This window comes from Manihot esculenta, chromosome 6, assembly GCF_001659605.2.
Source record: "Manihot esculenta cultivar AM560-2 chromosome 6, M.esculenta_v8, whole genome shotgun sequence".
Classification (NCBI taxonomy): Eukaryota; Viridiplantae; Streptophyta; class Magnoliopsida; order Malpighiales; family Euphorbiaceae; genus Manihot; species Manihot esculenta.
This window is the reverse complement of record NC_035166.2, coordinates 23,680,967-23,699,251: the sequence shown is the minus strand read 5'-3', so window position 1 is coordinate 23,699,251 and position 18,285 is coordinate 23,680,967. Positions and strand designations below refer to the sequence as shown.

The window sequence follows — 18,285 nt, the reverse complement described above, 5'->3', positions numbered from 1 at the left end:
TTGATGATGTTCTTATGATAATTCTTCTCACTTCGGCATACTTAGGCTTTTGCTATGGACTTGGTAGTAATATTGCTGTGAATAGTTCATTGGGCTTTTTCAGAGCAATGATGTAAATTTCATGCTCAAAGACCTTTTTTTTTTTCTTAAATCACTTTAAAACGAAAATTTCCAACAAAATATTAAATTTAATTAAGAGATTACAATTTTCAATTGCACTTTTTAAGTTCTAAATTGAAATCAGTGATTCAGTTTAAAACTAATCTAAATCGGTTCGTTGACCACTCAATAGTAAGTCATATTCATTTTTAAATTATTTTAATATTATATAAACTAATATATTAAAATAATATTTTTTCATCCCTTGCAGGGAATATGGCTATGGGCTCTTCTCCAGTCCATTTTCTTTTAGGTCATAGCGCAATTTTTGTAGCATTTCACACTTTCATGCGCTGCTTCTATGTGGATTTGGGTTTTGTTTATTAGCTGGATGCATGGTCCATAATCCGCCATGCTTTATAGCGTGGTTAAGAAGAGACTGATCCTAGAGTTCGGACAATATACTTGCATGGTCCATCTTCATGGCCAAGCTGGTAAAATTGCATTCATGCTAGATTGGCAGAAGTCATGGCTAATCACATTTTTTCTGGCTTGATTCTCATAATAAAGTTACTGAGTCATCCTTGTAAATTTATATGAAGATTCAGGGAAATGGAATGAAGTTACTCGACTTGGATTCAGACATTTAAGTAAATAGGAGTTGAAAGAATCATGCAGTTGGATTCAAGTTAATAACAGAATTCATTATTATAGTTTTAAAAAAATTCAAATCAACAGCCAACCGGAATGGCTTTAAATCATAACCATTTTCAAACCACAACCATATCAAAACACAACGCCAATGAACCGATAGTTCCAGCCCAAAACCAGACCAGACCGGAACTGGGCCAAGGCCCCTTCGAGGTGATTCATCACAATATCTTCTTTGGTGGTCTCTCACACGATTGGGGGACTTTTCTGAGCATCGTTGATGGTATTTCATTTCCAGGCAAACTTAATTAGCTGAGACGGGATCAGTACAAAATTCAGATCTGCCAGGAAACAGAGGTAAAAAGCTCCACCCCTGAGATGGTCAGCGAAGATTTTTGCTGGTCTTTGCAAGAGAATCAAGTCAAAGTATCATCATTTGTTACTTGGAAACCTGGGAAGTGAACTTACTGAAGTAAATTTTACATCAGCTAAGACCCTGTTTGCTTTCAAAGGAATGGAACCAGAAGTAACTAAATTCTCATCATTGATGCATGGTAAGGTGTCATGACCTGTAGCATCAAGTATCAACTTCCACGTTAAGCCTGTGAAGGGTAGCTGATGGTACATCATAACCTCTCAGGTGTTGGGTATTGTTGAGAAAAATACAGAGAAGAGGCACCATTTGCTACTAATTTGCCAAACAATGACTGGTTAATATAAAGCATTCTCAACTTCCAGTTGTAGGAGTGGGACACTGCGAGACAAGATCACATTTAGATTGGGACATTTGAACTGCTAGAAGCATATCTCTCCAGTACGCATTATTTGGTTATCGAGGCTACAAGAAACAAGAGCACTAGCTGAAGCCAGCTATTGAATGATAATGAAGAGATAGCTACCAAGATTTTTGTTTGCCGACTCTGGAAAACGTCAGCTTCTGTTTTGATTGTTCCTGTTGGGACAATAGTGTGTATGTGTAGTTTTATTTGGACCACTAACTTGTGGTGGCTGAAGACCATACCAGAATGTGAACCCATCCTTTAGGTGATCCCTCAATTGCTAAGAGAAGTTGTTTTCTAGAGTTCATAAATTTCAATTTCGTAAGATATAGAAATGATTATTTGACTAATGATTTTTATAATGGAGAAATGTAAATATTTGCAGAATAAAATGTAAGGCCTAAAAGATTACTTTGTACTAATAATAACGGAAGGAAGCAGTTTGTTCCAAGCTTCCAGAAGGGATAAACCACTACACCTGTTGAAGTGGGAAAATATCCTCCATACCTATTGGCTGGCTCCACTCATGCTCTAATCCTGTCTTGTCCCATACCTTTAGCATTTAATGCAGTTCTTTTAAGACAAAACAAAACTCTTAATAAAACGTGACATCACAAAACCATTCAAACTACCTTGATAAAAGATGTCCTCAAACGTTTTCTTTGGAGTGCAAAATTAGCTGACTGCAACTAAACATGGAGATGTGAGTTACTGTGAAATTCTGATGTTAATACCAGAGCTTTTTAGCTTGGAAAGAGGTAAGAATATCAATTTCAATTTCAACTCAGTTTGATTCAAATAGATTCCTTCCCGGCAGAATTATTGGGCTAAACAAACTTACTTCTCTAGCACCAAAAAAGAAATGGCTTTGATTTTCTATGAAAAAATGTCAATCAAACATATATAAATTTAACACTTTCTCGAAACTTAAAAGTTTCTTACTTGAGTTACCCAATAAAATAAGGCCGAACATCTTAGGATTCATCAGTTAAATAGAACCATCATTGTACTATTTAAAAGATAATCTCAAGTAGTTCATTCAAACACAATTTGAACAACTATAGCTGCAGCAGGCATCGTGATCCATCACATAACTGGTTGAAAGAAGATAAATGTATTATGCCAAAATGATCCACTTTACTTCCTTTGAATATGATAGATTGTTGGAAGTTCTCAAAACACAGAGAGATTAATTTAGGAATAAATGTTACTGCAGAAAGTATACTCGCAAAGATGTATCAGAGATATCACATTTCATACAAATAGAATACAAGTGAATCTACATTCCATAGCTTCTTGATCATGACATGAAACAATATAGTACCACCAAGGATTTACATTGATAACTTAAACCAGTGTGATACAAAATAGTACAACCTTTGATAAATGCAAAAATAGAGATCAATAATACAACCAAATCTGCATCTGCAGTTATTTTGTTCAACTCTCCCACAATCCTCACCCAGATTAAGAATCAAATCAAAATAGTGAAAAGTCCATCCCTGTATTCCTTTCTTCCTTTCCTTTTTCATTTCTTCTTAATTTAAGTCCTACAATTATCATATTATATTCAGTTCAAGTACACGTGTGTATAAAACATTCTTATGATACTGTAATGCCATCTTTGTTTACACTATGAGAGTTGGAATCAAGGAGATTCTCGAGTGACTTGGCTTTTCTGCTTCGAGCTCTTCCTGCTTCTTTCAATAACTCAGCTAACCTCTTCTTCTCATCATCAACATCTGGATTTGCTGTACCAAGTTTTTCCTCCCTCACCCCAACAACGTGCTCCAAGATCTCAATTGCATCATCCAACCTGCATTAAAGTTGCATAGCACCTTAAGAGACCAATTCAAACTTACTACTACAGGGAAAGAGAGAAACGTACATGCACATTCCAAGAGTTGTGGAACTCAAGTGAAGCAAGTAAAGCAAATGCATTTATTATCTATTGTAACTGGATTAACTATTAAACCTATCATTGCTGTGTAAAGACAGTAAAGTTAATAAATAAATAAAAGCTTTGCTCAAAGCAGAAAATTAACTTATGAGAGATGCATATGGAAGATGATACTAAAAGAACTGGTAAGTGGTGGTCACCTGCCCATCGCATCATAAGTTCCAGCAAGATTGCTATATGCCCCAAGAGTGTCAGGGTGATATGGTCCACACTCTTGTTCCAAAATACTCTTAGATTCTTCAAACAGCTCTGCAGCCTCACTTATAGAATAACGCTGCACACAAGCAAGTCCCATTTGGTTAAGAGCAATGCCAAAGAAAGCAGTTTTCCTCTCCCCACTTGCACGGAGCTTTGAAATTGCATCCTTGAAGGAGTTGTAGGATTCAGAATAATTCCCCATCATGTAGTACATGACCCCCATTTGGGCTTCAATTCCAGCAATTGTGCTCTGCTGACCAGGGGCGTCATTATATATTTTTAATGCCTTTTGAAGCAACTCGATTGCCTGCTCAAGCTCATTCATTGACTCATAGATAGCAGAAACGTCAGTGAGACCACTAGCAATCTCCTCTGGAGGGACCCCAGGCGTGGGTTTTTCATAGATCCGAAGGGCATTCTCACAGTACGATTTACATTCCCTTAACTTCCCAGTTTTATAGTATAAGTCGGCCAAGCGCACAAATACTGAACCAACAGCTGGATGATTCTCTCCTTTTGTGGTCTTAAAAGCAGTCAGAGCTTTTTGATAAGCAAAAACAGCCTCATCATATCTAGACAAAGATAAGTAAGTGTCTCCAATGCTGCAATCAACAGAGGCAACCTCAGATTCCTGGCCGTTTGCCACCATAGCCATGCTGGCTAAAACAAGATGCTCGAGAGCAGCTTCATGATCTCCCTTTGTTTCACATATAAGACCCATGAGCCTCCGATCAGCTGCCTCTTCAAGAGAAGCAGGTGTGCCATTCTCTTTGTGAACATCTAGAGCCATCGCACAAAGCCTCTGAGCTTCATCAAACTGCAATGCTTGAACATAGGCTTCAGCCAAATACCTACAGGTCTCACCAACCCTAGGGTCCGTTTCTCCCAGAACTTGTTTCTGGACTTCCAACCCTGTTGTGTAGCACTTTGTTGAATTCTCAAGTTGGCCCAGCATTGCATAAGTATCACCCAACTGCATGTGACCGGCAAACTTAGCAAGGGCATGCTCTTGGCCTTCCTCTATCAATGGAATCTCAATTGAGTGCTTAAGCACAGGAATTGCCTCGTTATATTGGCCTATGCTGCAGTATATTGCTGCCACAACATGCAGGCTCATCACCAATTCTAAACTGGGTTTCCCATTTGCACAAATTTCAAATGATTTAGCTGCTCGAAGAGCTAATTCAAGAGCCTTCTGGGGATTATCCCCTGAAGAAATCAAATCCCTTGCTTGCTTTAGCAAAAAACGTCCGAGATCCGGATTGTCCAATCCTGACTCAGATGAATCCTCAGCTCCATTCTTTAACTTTGATCCTCCTAGAGGAGAATTCCTTCGCTTCTTTGTTGACCTGAATGCTCCATTTACTTTTTTCAAATTTTTATCACTCCGCACAACAGTAGGGGGTTTCTCCGGAGGACTTTTGCCCTTAGGATTCAACTTTGATGATGCTTCAGAGTCCAATGCTAACTGAGGACCTTTCTTTGAGGTGTTTGAAGAAACGGATTTGGTGCTTGCAGATTGGTTTTTGTCCAGTTTTCCTGAATCCTTACTCCCAGATGATTCTCCCTTCTTAGAAGAGGAGTTACTATGATTATCATGCTCTGGCTTGTCTACCTCTTCCTCTTCCATTATCTCAACCTCTCTCATCTCTCCTCCCACAAGATGGCGCAATTCCGAGTCAATTCGGGACTCCTCGCCATCAGATCCAAAACTATGCCTCGAGGGTGATAGATCAGAACTCTGCATATCACAGACATTCTCATAAAGCTGCTCAATGGAGGTGTCAACCACACCATGACCAGTCTCATCAACAGCCACCTCATCAACAACCAACTCACTAGCAGGCATCCCACCAGCAGGAAAATCCATGCCTGTGCTGCGAGGACTTTGCGGACTCAATGTACTCCTAGGGGACTTATTCGACACCCCATTTTCTTTAATAGATACAGAATTTCCATCCATTTCATTCACTACTGCTTCCTCATTAATTCCATCCATGACCATTCCAGGCATCCTTAACTTCCCAAATCAACAGAAACACTGAATTCTAGTAAATTTCCTGCAGCAAGGGTTTAATATATTGAATAACTCAATCAAACAGTGGGAAAGCAGATCCAGCTAAGAGAGTCATGTATTTACAATAAAAATCCGGTTGCCTACAAATCACCAACTAACATATAGAACCAATATGCATAATCTACCATGTGCGAAAGAGGTCAAATGAAAACAAAGCGAGGGGGGAGAGACAATGATAACAATAAAAGTTCAATCTTTAAATTCTACGCTAAAATCTAAATTGCAAATCAAACTATCCACGTTTTGCCAAAAAATTTACATAGCCCGACGTGATCTACCAACACAAGAAAACTCACCCTTCCTTATTGGATCTTCCAAAAAAATCAACAAAAATGAACCCGCATAATAACTGAGCAACAACAATATGACAACAGCAGAAATCAGTATAAGAGATTAAACAACGCAAACCCATAAATAAGATAACTAATGAAAAAAGAAATCTAACAGAACGAAAGGCAAAAATCCATTTTTCGTGTAGTTGACCCCTCAGAGCAATCCAACAACCGCAGAAATAAAATGGGTAAAATAAACAGAAAGGATACAATAAATTCAATACCTTAGAAACCAGCCATGAAGAAAGATAAGAAGATGATAAATCTGACTTCTAAATGAAAGATAGAGATTGAGATATCCGTGTACATGTAAATGCAGAGAAAAAATCCATCTTTTGGTTTGTGTGTATATATAAGCACGAGGTGTAGAAAGAAAGGAAGATAAAAACAAGAGAGGTTTAAAGAATATGGTCGGGCTAAGATGGGAATTTGAGAAGAAAATAAAAAATGGGATTTAAAATTGAAGGAAAAAGATAGGCATTCAATAAAGAATATCAAAAAGGGTAAAGAATTTACAGAGGTGGAATGTCAGAAGAGGGAAAGGGGACTTCTAACCCACCCAAACAGCGCGCAACGACGGCAACTGCTGATCTGCTTTCTGTCTTTATTTTCCTGTTTAACTGGATTATGCCACGTGGCTTTAGGTAACTTGGGTGCCACTGGAAAGACAATTATGTCCGTGGAAGTACAAGTCCAACGAGGTAGGTTAATTTTAATTTTTTAAACTAAATAGATTCACAATTTTAGGTTTAATTTAGACTTGGGTGGTGAAATGTAAGAAGTTTGGAATGGAACTAAGAGGGTGATGATCATGAAGCCTCTTTGATCCTTTAGATCTAAGCATGAAAGGTGAGTGTCACCCCTCAACTATTTCTTTCTAAAAACATCTATTTCAAGTTCAAAATTACCTATTATTATTATTATTATTATCATAAAACAATACATAAGAACTTTTACCCTTCCATTTTAATATTAAAAAATTTTAGTCAAACAATATGTTTAGCTTAAAAAAATGGTTATAATGAATATAAATACACATCTCTTAATTAAAATTTATTTATTGCCCCATAGTATAAAAAATTATAATTTTACCTCGTTTAGAATAAATTTTCTTAATAATTTAATTTAATTAATTTTTTTTTCTAATAATTTTTCTGTTTAAAGTGAAATAATTTAGGGGAAAAAAAGTTGAAGCATTGAGTTTGAGTAGGATAGGATGTTTGAACTTTGAGGCTTATAGGATTTGGAGTTGAACAAAAGAATATAGAAAGTTGGTTGGAAGATGTTGAATTAAAGGGAAAGAGAATATATATTTAAAAAAAAAGAGATGTTGATGTTCAGATGTGTAGATGGGTGTCGGTGGATGAATTGATTCAATAACTCCTATTTTATTGGTAGTTTAACACTTTTCTCTGCTTAAGTAAAATCTCTTTTAATATTTCAATCCAATTACATTAATGAAAAAAAGAAGGTATAGCAATAATTTAATTAAAATTTAAATTTATTCATAAAGTATATGAATAATTTATGCATATACTTTTTTTTCCTTATAAATTAATGCAATGGTAATATATCAGAGGGATAAATTTTTTAGAAAAATAAATTTAACTATATAAAGTTAAAAATAATAATTGATGACCGCTGGATTCTCCTCACCCGGTCTAGAGCCAAGCCCATAGCAATAGCCTGTCACTCGAAGGCCCACAGGCTATCTGCATAAAACAAACCCAACTTCCTCAAACATTAAAATCGGACTCTACTTGGACCTCTCACTCAGTAATAAAGACCAAGCCTGCTCATTACCTAAGAAGGTCAGGAGCTCGGCTCACAGGTTAAAAACAGAGCTCACGGTTACGACTAGTCCAACTCGGAAAAAGATAAATAAAAAGTTCAAAGACGCAAGCAGATGGAAGCATGATAAAGACCAGACCTGCTCATTACCTAAGAAGGTCAAGAGCTCGGCTCACAGATTAAAAACAGAGCCCACGAGTACGACTAATCCAGCTCGGAAAAAGTAAGTCAAAAGCTCAGTTGGCTAAATGAACTCTAGTTCTGAACGACTAAAGGGGCGAGAGGGAAAAAGCAATACAGCAGATCCCCCCGGGAAAAAGTTATGGAGCAAGCAACCTAAGTACTTCATTTATGACAAGGAAAGAACAGCTCAAGTATGAACGCAAAACAAAAATTTCATTAAAAGAAAAACACATTATAGCATGTCACAAATACCAATACTACGGGATAAAAGGCTATCCTTAAAGGATTTACATGTCCAGATACATCATCATCTACGTTTACATCACTGTCGCCTACCCCACTACCTTAGCTTTCGACTGTAGAAGAATTCTCATAGTTCGGAAGATGAGCTTCGCAGGTCGGCTGAGCTCTATCTCGTTATTATAGGGGAACTGAACAAGTCGATCCCCATAAGCATCTTTCACTGTTCCGTCATAGGTAGGCATTCTGAAGAGCAATGGAACAAGTGAATGTTGCAAGCCTACACCCAAATGTGATGCACGATACACTCATGCACACCCAGGAAAACCAGCGATACATTCTGAAGAGCAATGGAACAAGTTAAACTTTCAATATCTTGAAACATATATGGAAAGGCATCATCAGGAGGTGGGGCAGGCTTTGTTCCCATCGACCTGAAGTCTTCGATTGATCTCAAAGTCCGAGAGGACCTGAGAGTTCGAACAATTAGAGCAGCTGAGACTGACTTGACACCGATGTACAGCCTTGAAGATTCGGAACCTCGAGAACTAGCCATGGAAGCCCGAGCTGGAGCAAGGGAAGGGCAAACCATACTCCTTCCGCACAACAAAGATAACTAAACTCGCATCTTTCGGGAGATCGGTTGAACAAGAAGAAGGAAGATCGAAAAGAGAAATCTCGCTGTTTCGTTAAAGATCCCAAGGATGAGAAGGAAATGTTAGTAATATATAGTCAGAGGCTGAGCTTTTAATGTGAAACAGGGCGACTTCATACTCTAGGCAAGCAGCATCAGAATCTTTAAAGGCTATTTATCGAAAGGGAAAGAAAGCGTACTGGGAAGATAAAAGTAAGAAAGCGAGGATAACATCGCGCACAAAGAGCAGAGGAAAGCTAAAAATAGAAAAAAGACAGAGAAGATTTAAAGTTACAAGTAACAATAAGATGAAAGGGCAAGCCGAATTCAAACAGACGCGGTCATAATGATTCTAGGGGTTTACCCCCTCGACAGTTGGGGCAATAACTGCCGAGAAGGTAAAGGGGCAATTGATGACTTCTGAGTTCACCTGACCCAGTCTAAGGCCAGGCCCAAGAAAATAACCCATTACTTAGAGATCCTCAAGCCACTCACGCCAATCGGGTCCAGTTCGCTCAGCCTCACGACCGGGCTTCATCTGGCTTTCTCCACCAGGCCGGCCTCGTCTTCACTGTACTCGGGTCGATCCCATTTGGGCCCAGCTTTGTTCCTATCCTCCAACCCAACCCGGAACCCGAAGAAGGATCCATCCACCCGCCTCGTAGACCCGCCTACACGCGCACAGGGAGAATCAGAGGCTGTTACGCATGGGGCAGAGATCTGACGTCCGTATCAGCGTAGCAGAGATAGGTGGTCTAATGATATTCGTTCTGTTGGCACATCACTAGCAGACAAAAGAAAACATATAAAAGGGAAAAAGCTCCTCTCTATGTTTAAGCTTTTTCTAAATTTTATAAAGTCCATTGTAAAAATTTTATTTTCTGGATCTCAGATCATCAATAATAAATAATTAATTGAAAAATAATTTTTTTTTGAAAAAAAACAAAGTTTTAGTGAAATCGAAGAGAAGAGTGTAAGAAAGAGAATTGTGTCAAATGATTATAATTGGATGAGTAATTTAACAAGTATTTTGTAGTTAAAGTATGTGCTGTGATATTCTTTATAATCTATCATTCGTTAGATGAATACGATCTTATAAAAATTTTCATAGGAAAATAGATAATTTAAATAAAAGTTGTAAATTTTATACTTCTTCCTAAAAATTCAAACAAGATAATTTTGATGAAAGACCTGACCTGCTTGACTTTTAAGATTGCAAAAGACGCTTTTGTTTTATTTAACTGACTAATTATTTGCATGTAAGAGCAATTATTTGAGGCATACAATTACAAAGAAACCCCAAGACATAATTCAGAATAAAATAATAAAAGAAAATAGAGAGGGTTGGGAGTTGTGGATGCCAAAATCAAGATGTAAAGTTACCCAACTTTTGCATAAATTATATGAAGCCCATAGACTTTTGAAATGACCAAAGCTGGACTCAGACTTAAAACTCAATCATATGCCTTCAAATTATATTTTAAAAAGAGATTTGCATAATTTTTTTTAAAAAAAAAAACTATATATTATTGTTATTCCGAAATAATAAAGAATAATGCTTCGCACGTACCTTTCATTCTGCACTCTTTTATCGTTGAAATTTCAATAAACACCACCTCAATAATTCAGCTTTGCTCTGCAATTTTTCTTTGTATAAATTACTATAATTTTTTTTTATTTTCTAAAATTAACTAATTTTTACAATTTTAATTTATAATAAATAATACATTAATAATTGTACTTTAGTTTTTATTAGAAAAAAAAAGGACCGACTATCTTTACAGATAGAAAGGTTAAAAATTAAAAATTTTAATTTCACAATATATATATATTTTATTTATGTTAAAATTGGAAAAGTCTGTTGGAAAAAGAAAAAACATGTGACAGCTGTGGGATTTGAACCCACGCCCTTTCGGACCAGAGCCTAAATCTGGCGCCTTAGACCACTCGGCCAAACTGTCCTTCGCATTCTTTCTCTTCATGTTTTTCTTCACTAAATTTAAAGTAAAGCGGCGATTGAAAACTTGGGGGCTGGGTTTAATTCATGATTTATCACTCCTGCCTCAATTTAAGGCTTTTTTTTTTATTTTGGCTGATAGGGATGAAAGGAACTGTTTACGTTCCAATATATTTTATGCAGAAGGATTACAGAAAAAGGAAATAAAGAAAGGGGGCTAAAGATAGGCTGCTAATCATAATTGAAGATACAAAAACCTAAAGAAAAGAATTATAAATTATGTTACACTTAGCATCACACGTAACTGAAGAAAGAGGTACTAGGCTTTTACAGAAGCCATGCATTGCAGGAAGCAACACATACTTTGTTCAGAGGAAGGTTTGTAATTTGAGAAAAATTCTGGATCCTGTTCAAGCCACTCTGAATATCTTTCCAAAATTCCAACTATCTCATCAAAATGCGGTCTTTTATCTGGATTGCTTGACCAGCATCTATTGATAAGATGACTGAATGCTAATGGACATCCGGCGGGTAATGGTGGTCGCGCATTCTGCAGAAAACTCCCAACATATCAGCTATTAGAACTAAATGAACTCTGGCATTGAGACAAGCTTAATCATGGCAGAAGTTGTGACCATTGCTTACAGTCCCTTGAGGAATTAAAAGGGAAAAAGAATTATGCACCATTGTCAATAAAAATATACAGATATACCAGGACATTCATTTTAAGGTATGTAAGTTTAGCCACATGATCTCTTACTTTTGGAAACTCTTTTATCAAGATAAATTGTTCAAAATCAGTACTTTATGACAATTTCATCACGCAAAATCTACTGTCAATGATAAACTCATTATCACACCAAACATCTATTTCCCAGCAGTCTAGGTTTGTTCCTTTCTACTCCAAGCTTTATCTAAAGGAGATATTGCACGTCCTTGATCCTACTGACTGGCATGCATAAGTGGACTCAAGGTGCAATGCATAAAATCGCGCAATAACTATTTAAAACTGGAAAAAGTCATACCAAAGAAACTAATTGTATGAACTACCTTTTGGCAGACTGCAAATGCAGCTTGTTCCGGGGTCATGTTGTCAAATGGTGTCATTGCAGTTAAAAGCTCCCATAGTACTATACCAAAACTATAAACATCAACTTTCTTTGTGTGATGTTTCTCCTTAATCATTTCAGGAGCCATCCAACGGTAAGTCCCTGTAAATCCCTTTGCACTACCACACTGAGATTCCAAGCAAGATATACCAAAATCAGCGACTTTAACACACATGTCTTCCGTGAGCAATAAATTTTCTGATTTGAGATCCCTGTGAAGTACTCCTTGGGAATGAAGATATAGCATCCCGCGTGCAATGTCAAGAGCTAATTTCAGAACTAGTTCAAGTGGAACTGAGTGTGGCTCTTGCTGGTGGAGATATTTTCTCAATGATCCTCCAGCCAAATACTCAGTAATTATACAAAACACAGGAGGTTTCTTGCAAGCTGCAACAAACTGAATGAAGAAGTCAAAAGGATTCAGAGATTTTTCATAATGATAATTAACAGAGACTATTATGCTATTTGATTTCTCATTTAGCAAGGATACAACTACAATCTCCATAGGTTGCTAGATGTAAAATCTCATGAGGCTAACCCATCAACAGTAGCATTTCATATAAACCTGAGGCTCTGTTAAGACATTATTGAGCCATTTACTTTTAATTTCAAAAACTATGAATACCCATACAAACAACACATACATTAATTATATATATATATATATCCTCAAGTCTTTAATCTTGACTCTTGATATATGCTAAAGTCTTCAATATATTGCTCTCGCCTAAATTCATCAATCTAGAAAGACAACAAAGGCGTTATTTGCCATCATAAGTTCTGATAATATCTTTATCTTTCTGGTCTGTGTTTTCTATTAAAATAATTTAAGTAAACAGTGAAATTAGAGCCATGTTACAACTGCCTGAAGAAATTTCTGCTAAATGATTTTAATGCAGAAGATAACTACCACAGATCATAAAACTAGCTAATGAGCATGTGCGTGACACTTATCCATTAATTGCATGTTCACCCCATTCCTGGAGCAAAAATCTGCTTGTTGGCATCATCAAGATAATAGAAGAATCCTTGATGGCATAGATCAAATGTTAGAATTTGTAACTCCCATTTGTCACTTAAGTAATAATCTAGAGCGTATTCACCTGATCAATGAATAAGTGACATTTTAGTGATAATGGTAGGTCTCATATTTAAATTTAAATCAATTTAGACGTGTGTACAAACACCTTTGCATATATACCAGCAAGTGAAATTCTACGCTATTGGTAGAGATTTTAAAGCTCTTCCTCATCAACAGATGCTAAAAAAGCATTGTAATAAATAATGCACATGGGTAACGTTACAGGCATGATAAACAAAGATGCAATAAATGTCTATCAGATTGTACAACCCCGACCCAGAAAAGCATTAACTGTTGGAATCAGGAAAAGGCAGAAATCTTATCTACCAGAGGAAAAAAGATACTGTGGTTCCCCAACCCTAAGCATTTCACTATGATAATAAAGTTTCTTTCCTATGACTTCGATTTTTTTCAGAAACCTCGCCAGCCATTTGCATCAACTTTAACGAGTTAGTAACATCATTTTTTGGCAACCAATCACAGGCTCTAGCACCAGGCTCCATAGGAAATTATGAGTATCTTCCTTTTGTATTCTAAACAAAAATAATAATAAGAAGAAAAGGCAGAGCCACCTCCGTTAAAGAAATAAAAGCTTACAGTGACGATATTAGGATGACTTAACCGAAAAAGCAGAGCCACCTCTGACGTAAACTGCTTCTCAAGCGTAGAAGCCAACTCCTCATCCTCCTCAGGTTGGCTTATGATCTTAATTGCCACGTCTCTTTGCTTATAAATCCCTCTATAAATTCTACTATGCCTCCCTGATGCAAATTTGTTACCAATAAACAATTGGGACATATCTGCACTCCATTCTACCTCTCCCTCTCCTTTAATCTCTGCCCCAGATGACACCAAATATTTGGACCAAGAAACTGCGTTCTTGTACTCTCCAAGAGAGAGTCTCCTTCCTGATCTGCCGTTGTTGGAGATTTGCTTAAACCAGTAAAAATTTTTCATGGGTCTGAACCAAACTTAGCAAAATAATCAAAAGGAAACCAGAAACCCACAAATTTGGAAGTAAAACCTCAACTTGAATGTGATCCGATGAGGAAAAAAATTGAACTAGCAAGCAGTGGAACTAATTCTCCCTCAACTACATTTGGAGAAAAATCATTATTCATGCATTGAAACGTTGATTAATAGAAGTGATGTAAAACATAGAAAGAAAATGCTCTATTCAGTAACCAGCCATTTAAATTGAATTCCCATACTTGAAAACAAATTTGAAGATAGAAAATATGGCTTTTCACATCAAAATCAAAATAACAAGTTGGCTAGTTTTGCAGCAGAAACAAAAGTCATTCTTGGATAAGAGAGAAGAGGGAGTGAGAGACCCATTGCAAATCCCAAACCTTTAGCATAAAATCAGACAAACGAGACAGAATGAACAGAAAAAGGCACCGTCTTGATTTTTGTTTTCTCAAAAAGTTCAAAGTACACCGCTTTTGATAATTTTGAAACGTTGAAGCTAAGGCCAAAGTGGTTCAGAGAGCCATTTCAATGGCGAGAAAAGATTACAACTTGTGTGTGAAGATTGAAGACGGGAAGGAGAGAGTTGTTGTAAACATTGTAGTAGTGTTTGAGGCGTGTGCAGTAGAGAGCATATGCAAAGAGCTGGCGCTTCTCGTTCTCTCTATAAGATTCATAACGTGCCAAGATCCACTTCTGAGGAGACACTGGGGTCTTGTGACGGTGACATCTGCCGTCAGTTTCCCATATTCTCCTTCCATTTCTTCCTTAATTTCGACTCTGTCCACCCTGGGATTTGGCGTTTGTCCTAGAAGAAAAAGGGTAGTTAGGTAAAAGCAGAGAAAAGGGCAATTGGGTCAATGAATCAGCAGAGGCGTTATAAGCTTCTACGACTTCATAACAGAAAGAAGAACGGAAAGAGGTGGGACCCAGCAGAAGAGGGTGGTATCCGTGGATGCGTCGGACAAAGCCGTATGGTATGGTCCTCTTCCGTATACGGTCTCTGTCTCTCTCTTTACATCGATATCAGTAAAGCAAAAAGAAAGAAATAAAGAAAACAAACACAGAGTAACTTTTGATTTTTTAAAGAAAAAAAAAAGGGTTAGCTAATAAAAATGGCATAGTAATTTTATTGCAAAGGTGTTGTGATTGGAAGAGAAGGCCCACTCTTAGAAGGGGGGAATGGGTGGCGCACGCTCCACCACCACAGGCAGGGAACCACCCACCAAGAATGGCTGGCATTTCCACCCCTTGAGCCGGCAACTCTTCAGACACACTCGGTTTTGACTCTTCTTATGTCTGCCTTTGATTTCCTTTTACTCATATTTACTCAATTCCTTCTAAAAATAAAATTAAAAATAATAAATTTTATTTAATGTTAAATATATTTCTACTCATATCATTTTATAATATAATTTATTTCGTCTAAAACTCAAACTACTTTATAGTTTTGGAGACAATTTTCTTTTTAATTATCTAAATTCCATTAATTCATCCATATTACTTTATTAAAATTAAATAATTTTATATAATTAAACTAATTTTTAAAGTAATTCTTCGATTATTTTATTCTTGTTAATTCTCATTTCATTTACATCATACCAAACATGCCCTTGCATGGTATAGTAAATAGCAAATTGCTCGTAAGGTAAAACAAAATAAACCTATATGATATAGGTTGGGTGTTACGTGGTTTTCTATGAATCAGTTGATGAAGTTCGGGCAACTGATTCTGATCCTGATTGAATCGGCAAAATTAAATAATTGGATTATTAAAATATAAAAATTAAATAATTAATATTGTGTTGATTAATTCATTTCACATTTTAAAATATAATTAAATAATTAAGAAAATATAGTTAATGCAATTAAAATAATAAATTTTGCGCTATTTTCTTATAATACATATTCCATTCATATTACTTTTTTATTAAATTAATATTTATTTTTTAAATACAATATTAAATAAGTAATTTATAAATCAATAAATAAATTATCATAAAAATGAATTAAAAAGATAAATAAACCAGTAAGTAACCCAATAAATTTTCAAAGAATCAGAGCATAATGTGCACTGTGTACAGCATGAAAAATAATTTAAAAAAAAAATTATAGATTTATTCCAATTAAAATATAAAAAAAAAACTGAAATTATTCGGGAGAGAGTAACCTTGTTCGAAAGAAGAATCAATTAGGACGAGAGAAGGGAAAAACAACACTGCAAAAAAAAAGCAAAAAAAGAAGATAAGATTGTGAAAGCCGATAGCTGTTCAAAAATGGAATTCGGTTTTTTTCTCTGAAAAATCAAATAAGAAATTAAAAATTAAATTTTCTGAAAAATATTATTTTAAAATATAAAATTCTTTAAACATTAATCTAATTAGTATTAATATTATTTATTAGGTAAAAAATTAATTTAATGTATTTTAAATTAATAAAAAAAGAGTTAAAAGATTTGTCTCCCACTCACCTACCCTTCATCCATTTCTTTCCCACCTATCAAATCCATCAATTCATTCCTTATTCCTCATCTCTCTCCCACTCTCAAGCCTCATCAAAATCAAAGGAATTCCCAATCATGAAACCAAAGCTTCAAAACCTCATAAAAAGAAAAATCGAAGATTCAAAACAAAGGTAAAGTTCCAAAAACCTTTCTTTGCACCTAAAAACTGAAATTCCTAATTATGGAATCAAAGTTTTAAAACCTCAACAAAAATCAAAGCTTCTAAACCATGGGGAAAAGAGTACGCTTATCGAAATATTCGATCATGAAATTCCTTGTTTTTTTAAATTTGTGATTCTCTACATACGAAAATAAGATCAAACTCTGTTGTCAACTGGGTACCTTCCTTGACTTGAAATTTTTGGCCTCTGTTGATGATAAGACTTTTCTTCTTCTCTATACGGATCCCCAAAATTCTTTTCGGGCTGTCTTTAGACCCTTTTTTTTAGATGCTTATCTCCTGTGTTTCGGTCAATGTTTTGCCTATGGACTACAATAATGGGGATTCGTCAGCCGTTTATGGCGTTTCCTTTGGTGGCTGGCGTTCTGGAGGGAGAAGGAAGGATCAATTGCTTTTGCCTAGAGTTTTTCGGGAATTGACATTGACAGGTTGTTTGGATTGGTGGAAAGGGGAGGGGAAGGAAAATATTTGGAGGAAAGTAAAGGGAAATCCCACTTTCCCTTGTTTGGATATGTAAGGGAAAATAAATGGAGGAGGGAAAATAACATGAATTTTCATCTGGTTATTATCCCTCCATTTTGGAGTGAAAGTGTGAGGATCGAGGAGTAAAGTCCGCCATTGGCTATGAAATTATTCATGTGCCCCTATCATCTGTTTTAAATTATTTTCCTATCATTAGCTAATATAGGTTGGTTTATTTTGAGGTTGTAACTTTATAATATAATTTTTATTTGTGTCCAATTCTGTGATAGTATTCAAAAAATATAAGAATGACTGGATTCTATATATAATAATGTTCAATACAATACATAAATTTTAATAAAATAAATTGATGTAAAAATTATAATAAAGTTTATTCGTTAAAAATATATTTTTTTCTTATAAAAAAATATGGATAGATAATTTTAGTGAAATTTATTATTTAATATGTTTGATATTATTACTGTTGATAGATTTTTAGTCAAATAATAAATTATAATTTATCTAATAAGAGCATATTAGTATTTTAATTTTTTTTTTCATTTCTTCCACCTTTAAATAAGAGAAAATAAATTTATTTTCCACTCATCCAAACAAATGAAGGAAAAATAAAAAAGAAAAAATAAAATTTATTTATTTTTGTTTTCCTTTCCCTCCAAAATTTTATCCTTACATAGCATGAGTTTTGGATCGGAATTTAGTTTACATTTTAACCTTTTTTTATTCTCGTAAGTCTGTATTAGTTGGTGTTTAGTTTGTTAGACGTTTTTTAGACGATGTACTCTTTTTCATAATAATGACATCTTTCTAACTTTTCGAAAAAAAGAAAAGGAAAAAGAGTGAATGAGAGAGACTAACAATATTAAGTAGAAAAATTTAGAGAAATATTATAAATAAAAACATTAAAAATAAAGCTTGATGAAAGGGTGAGACTAACATGAGACATCCTTGCAAGCCAATGGGTAACTACATTAATTTGTAGCCTAATACAGTTTACTGTCCAATCAAACTAAATTAGTATGATTAAAGAAAAGAATGCATTTTATTCATGTTATTTGCTT

At 35.4% G+C, this 18,285-nt stretch overlaps 2 protein-coding genes and 1 non-coding gene across 4 annotated transcripts; all 3 read right to left on the bottom strand.

Moving 5' to 3' along the window:
* Positions 1-2,837: 2,837 nt before the first annotated feature.
* Positions 2,838-6,651, bottom strand: LOC110617198 (protein KINESIN LIGHT CHAIN-RELATED 3). 2 transcript variants are annotated; one of them, XM_021759833.2, is made up of 4 exons: positions 6,321-6,651; positions 6,061-6,113; positions 3,630-5,747; positions 2,838-3,345 (listed from the first exon to the last, which is right to left on the bottom strand). In XM_021759833.2, the coding sequence occupies exons 3-4, from the start codon at positions 5,699-5,701 to the stop codon at positions 3,132-3,134; spliced, it is 2,286 nt and encodes a 761-aa protein (XP_021615525.1). In that variant the 5' UTR covers positions 5,702-5,747; positions 6,061-6,113; positions 6,321-6,651; the 3' UTR covers positions 2,838-3,131. The 2 variants fall into 2 exon arrangements, with proteins under 2 accessions (XP_021615525.1, XP_021615524.1); XM_021759832.2 differs by lacking the exon at positions 6,061-6,113 and having other exon boundaries at positions 6,321-6,649.
* A 4,174-nt stretch (positions 6,652-10,825) lies between these two features.
* Positions 10,826-10,905, bottom strand: TRNAL-UAG. The gene has a single exon. It is a non-coding gene; the product is annotated as a tRNA-Leu (tRNA).
* A 75-nt stretch (positions 10,906-10,980) lies between these two features.
* On the bottom strand, positions 10,981-14,868 carry LOC110618211 (serine/threonine/tyrosine-protein kinase HT1). The gene is made up of 3 exons (XM_021761321.2): positions 13,689-14,868; positions 11,952-12,407; positions 10,981-11,451 (listed from the first exon to the last, which is right to left on the bottom strand). Exons 1-3 carry the CDS (start codon positions 14,046-14,048, stop codon positions 11,221-11,223), a joined length of 1,047 nt encoding a protein of 348 aa, XP_021617013.1. The 5' UTR covers positions 14,049-14,868; the 3' UTR covers positions 10,981-11,220.
* Positions 14,869-18,285: the final 3,417 nt, after the last annotated feature.

Coding starts and splice junctions, on each gene's coding strand:
- LOC110617198 (XM_021759833.2), bottom strand. CDS start 5,701: ATGCCTGGAATGGTCATGGATGGAATTAATGAGGAAGCAGTAGTGAAT. Junction 3,346..3,629: donor ACTTATGATGCGATGGGCAG/GTGACCACCACT, acceptor ACTTTAATGCAG/GTTGGATGATGCAATTGAGA.
- LOC110618211 (XM_021761321.2), bottom strand. CDS start 14,048: ATGAAAAATTTTTACTGGTTTAAGCAAATCTCCAACAACGGCAGATCA. Junction 12,408..13,688: donor GTCATCCTAATATCGTCACT/GTAAGCTTTTAT, acceptor TTCTTCATTCAG/TTTGTTGCAGCTTGCAAGAA. Junction 11,452..11,951: donor CATTTGCAGTCTGCCAAAAG/GTAGTTCATACA, acceptor AGTTTTCTGCAG/AATGCGCGACCACCATTACC.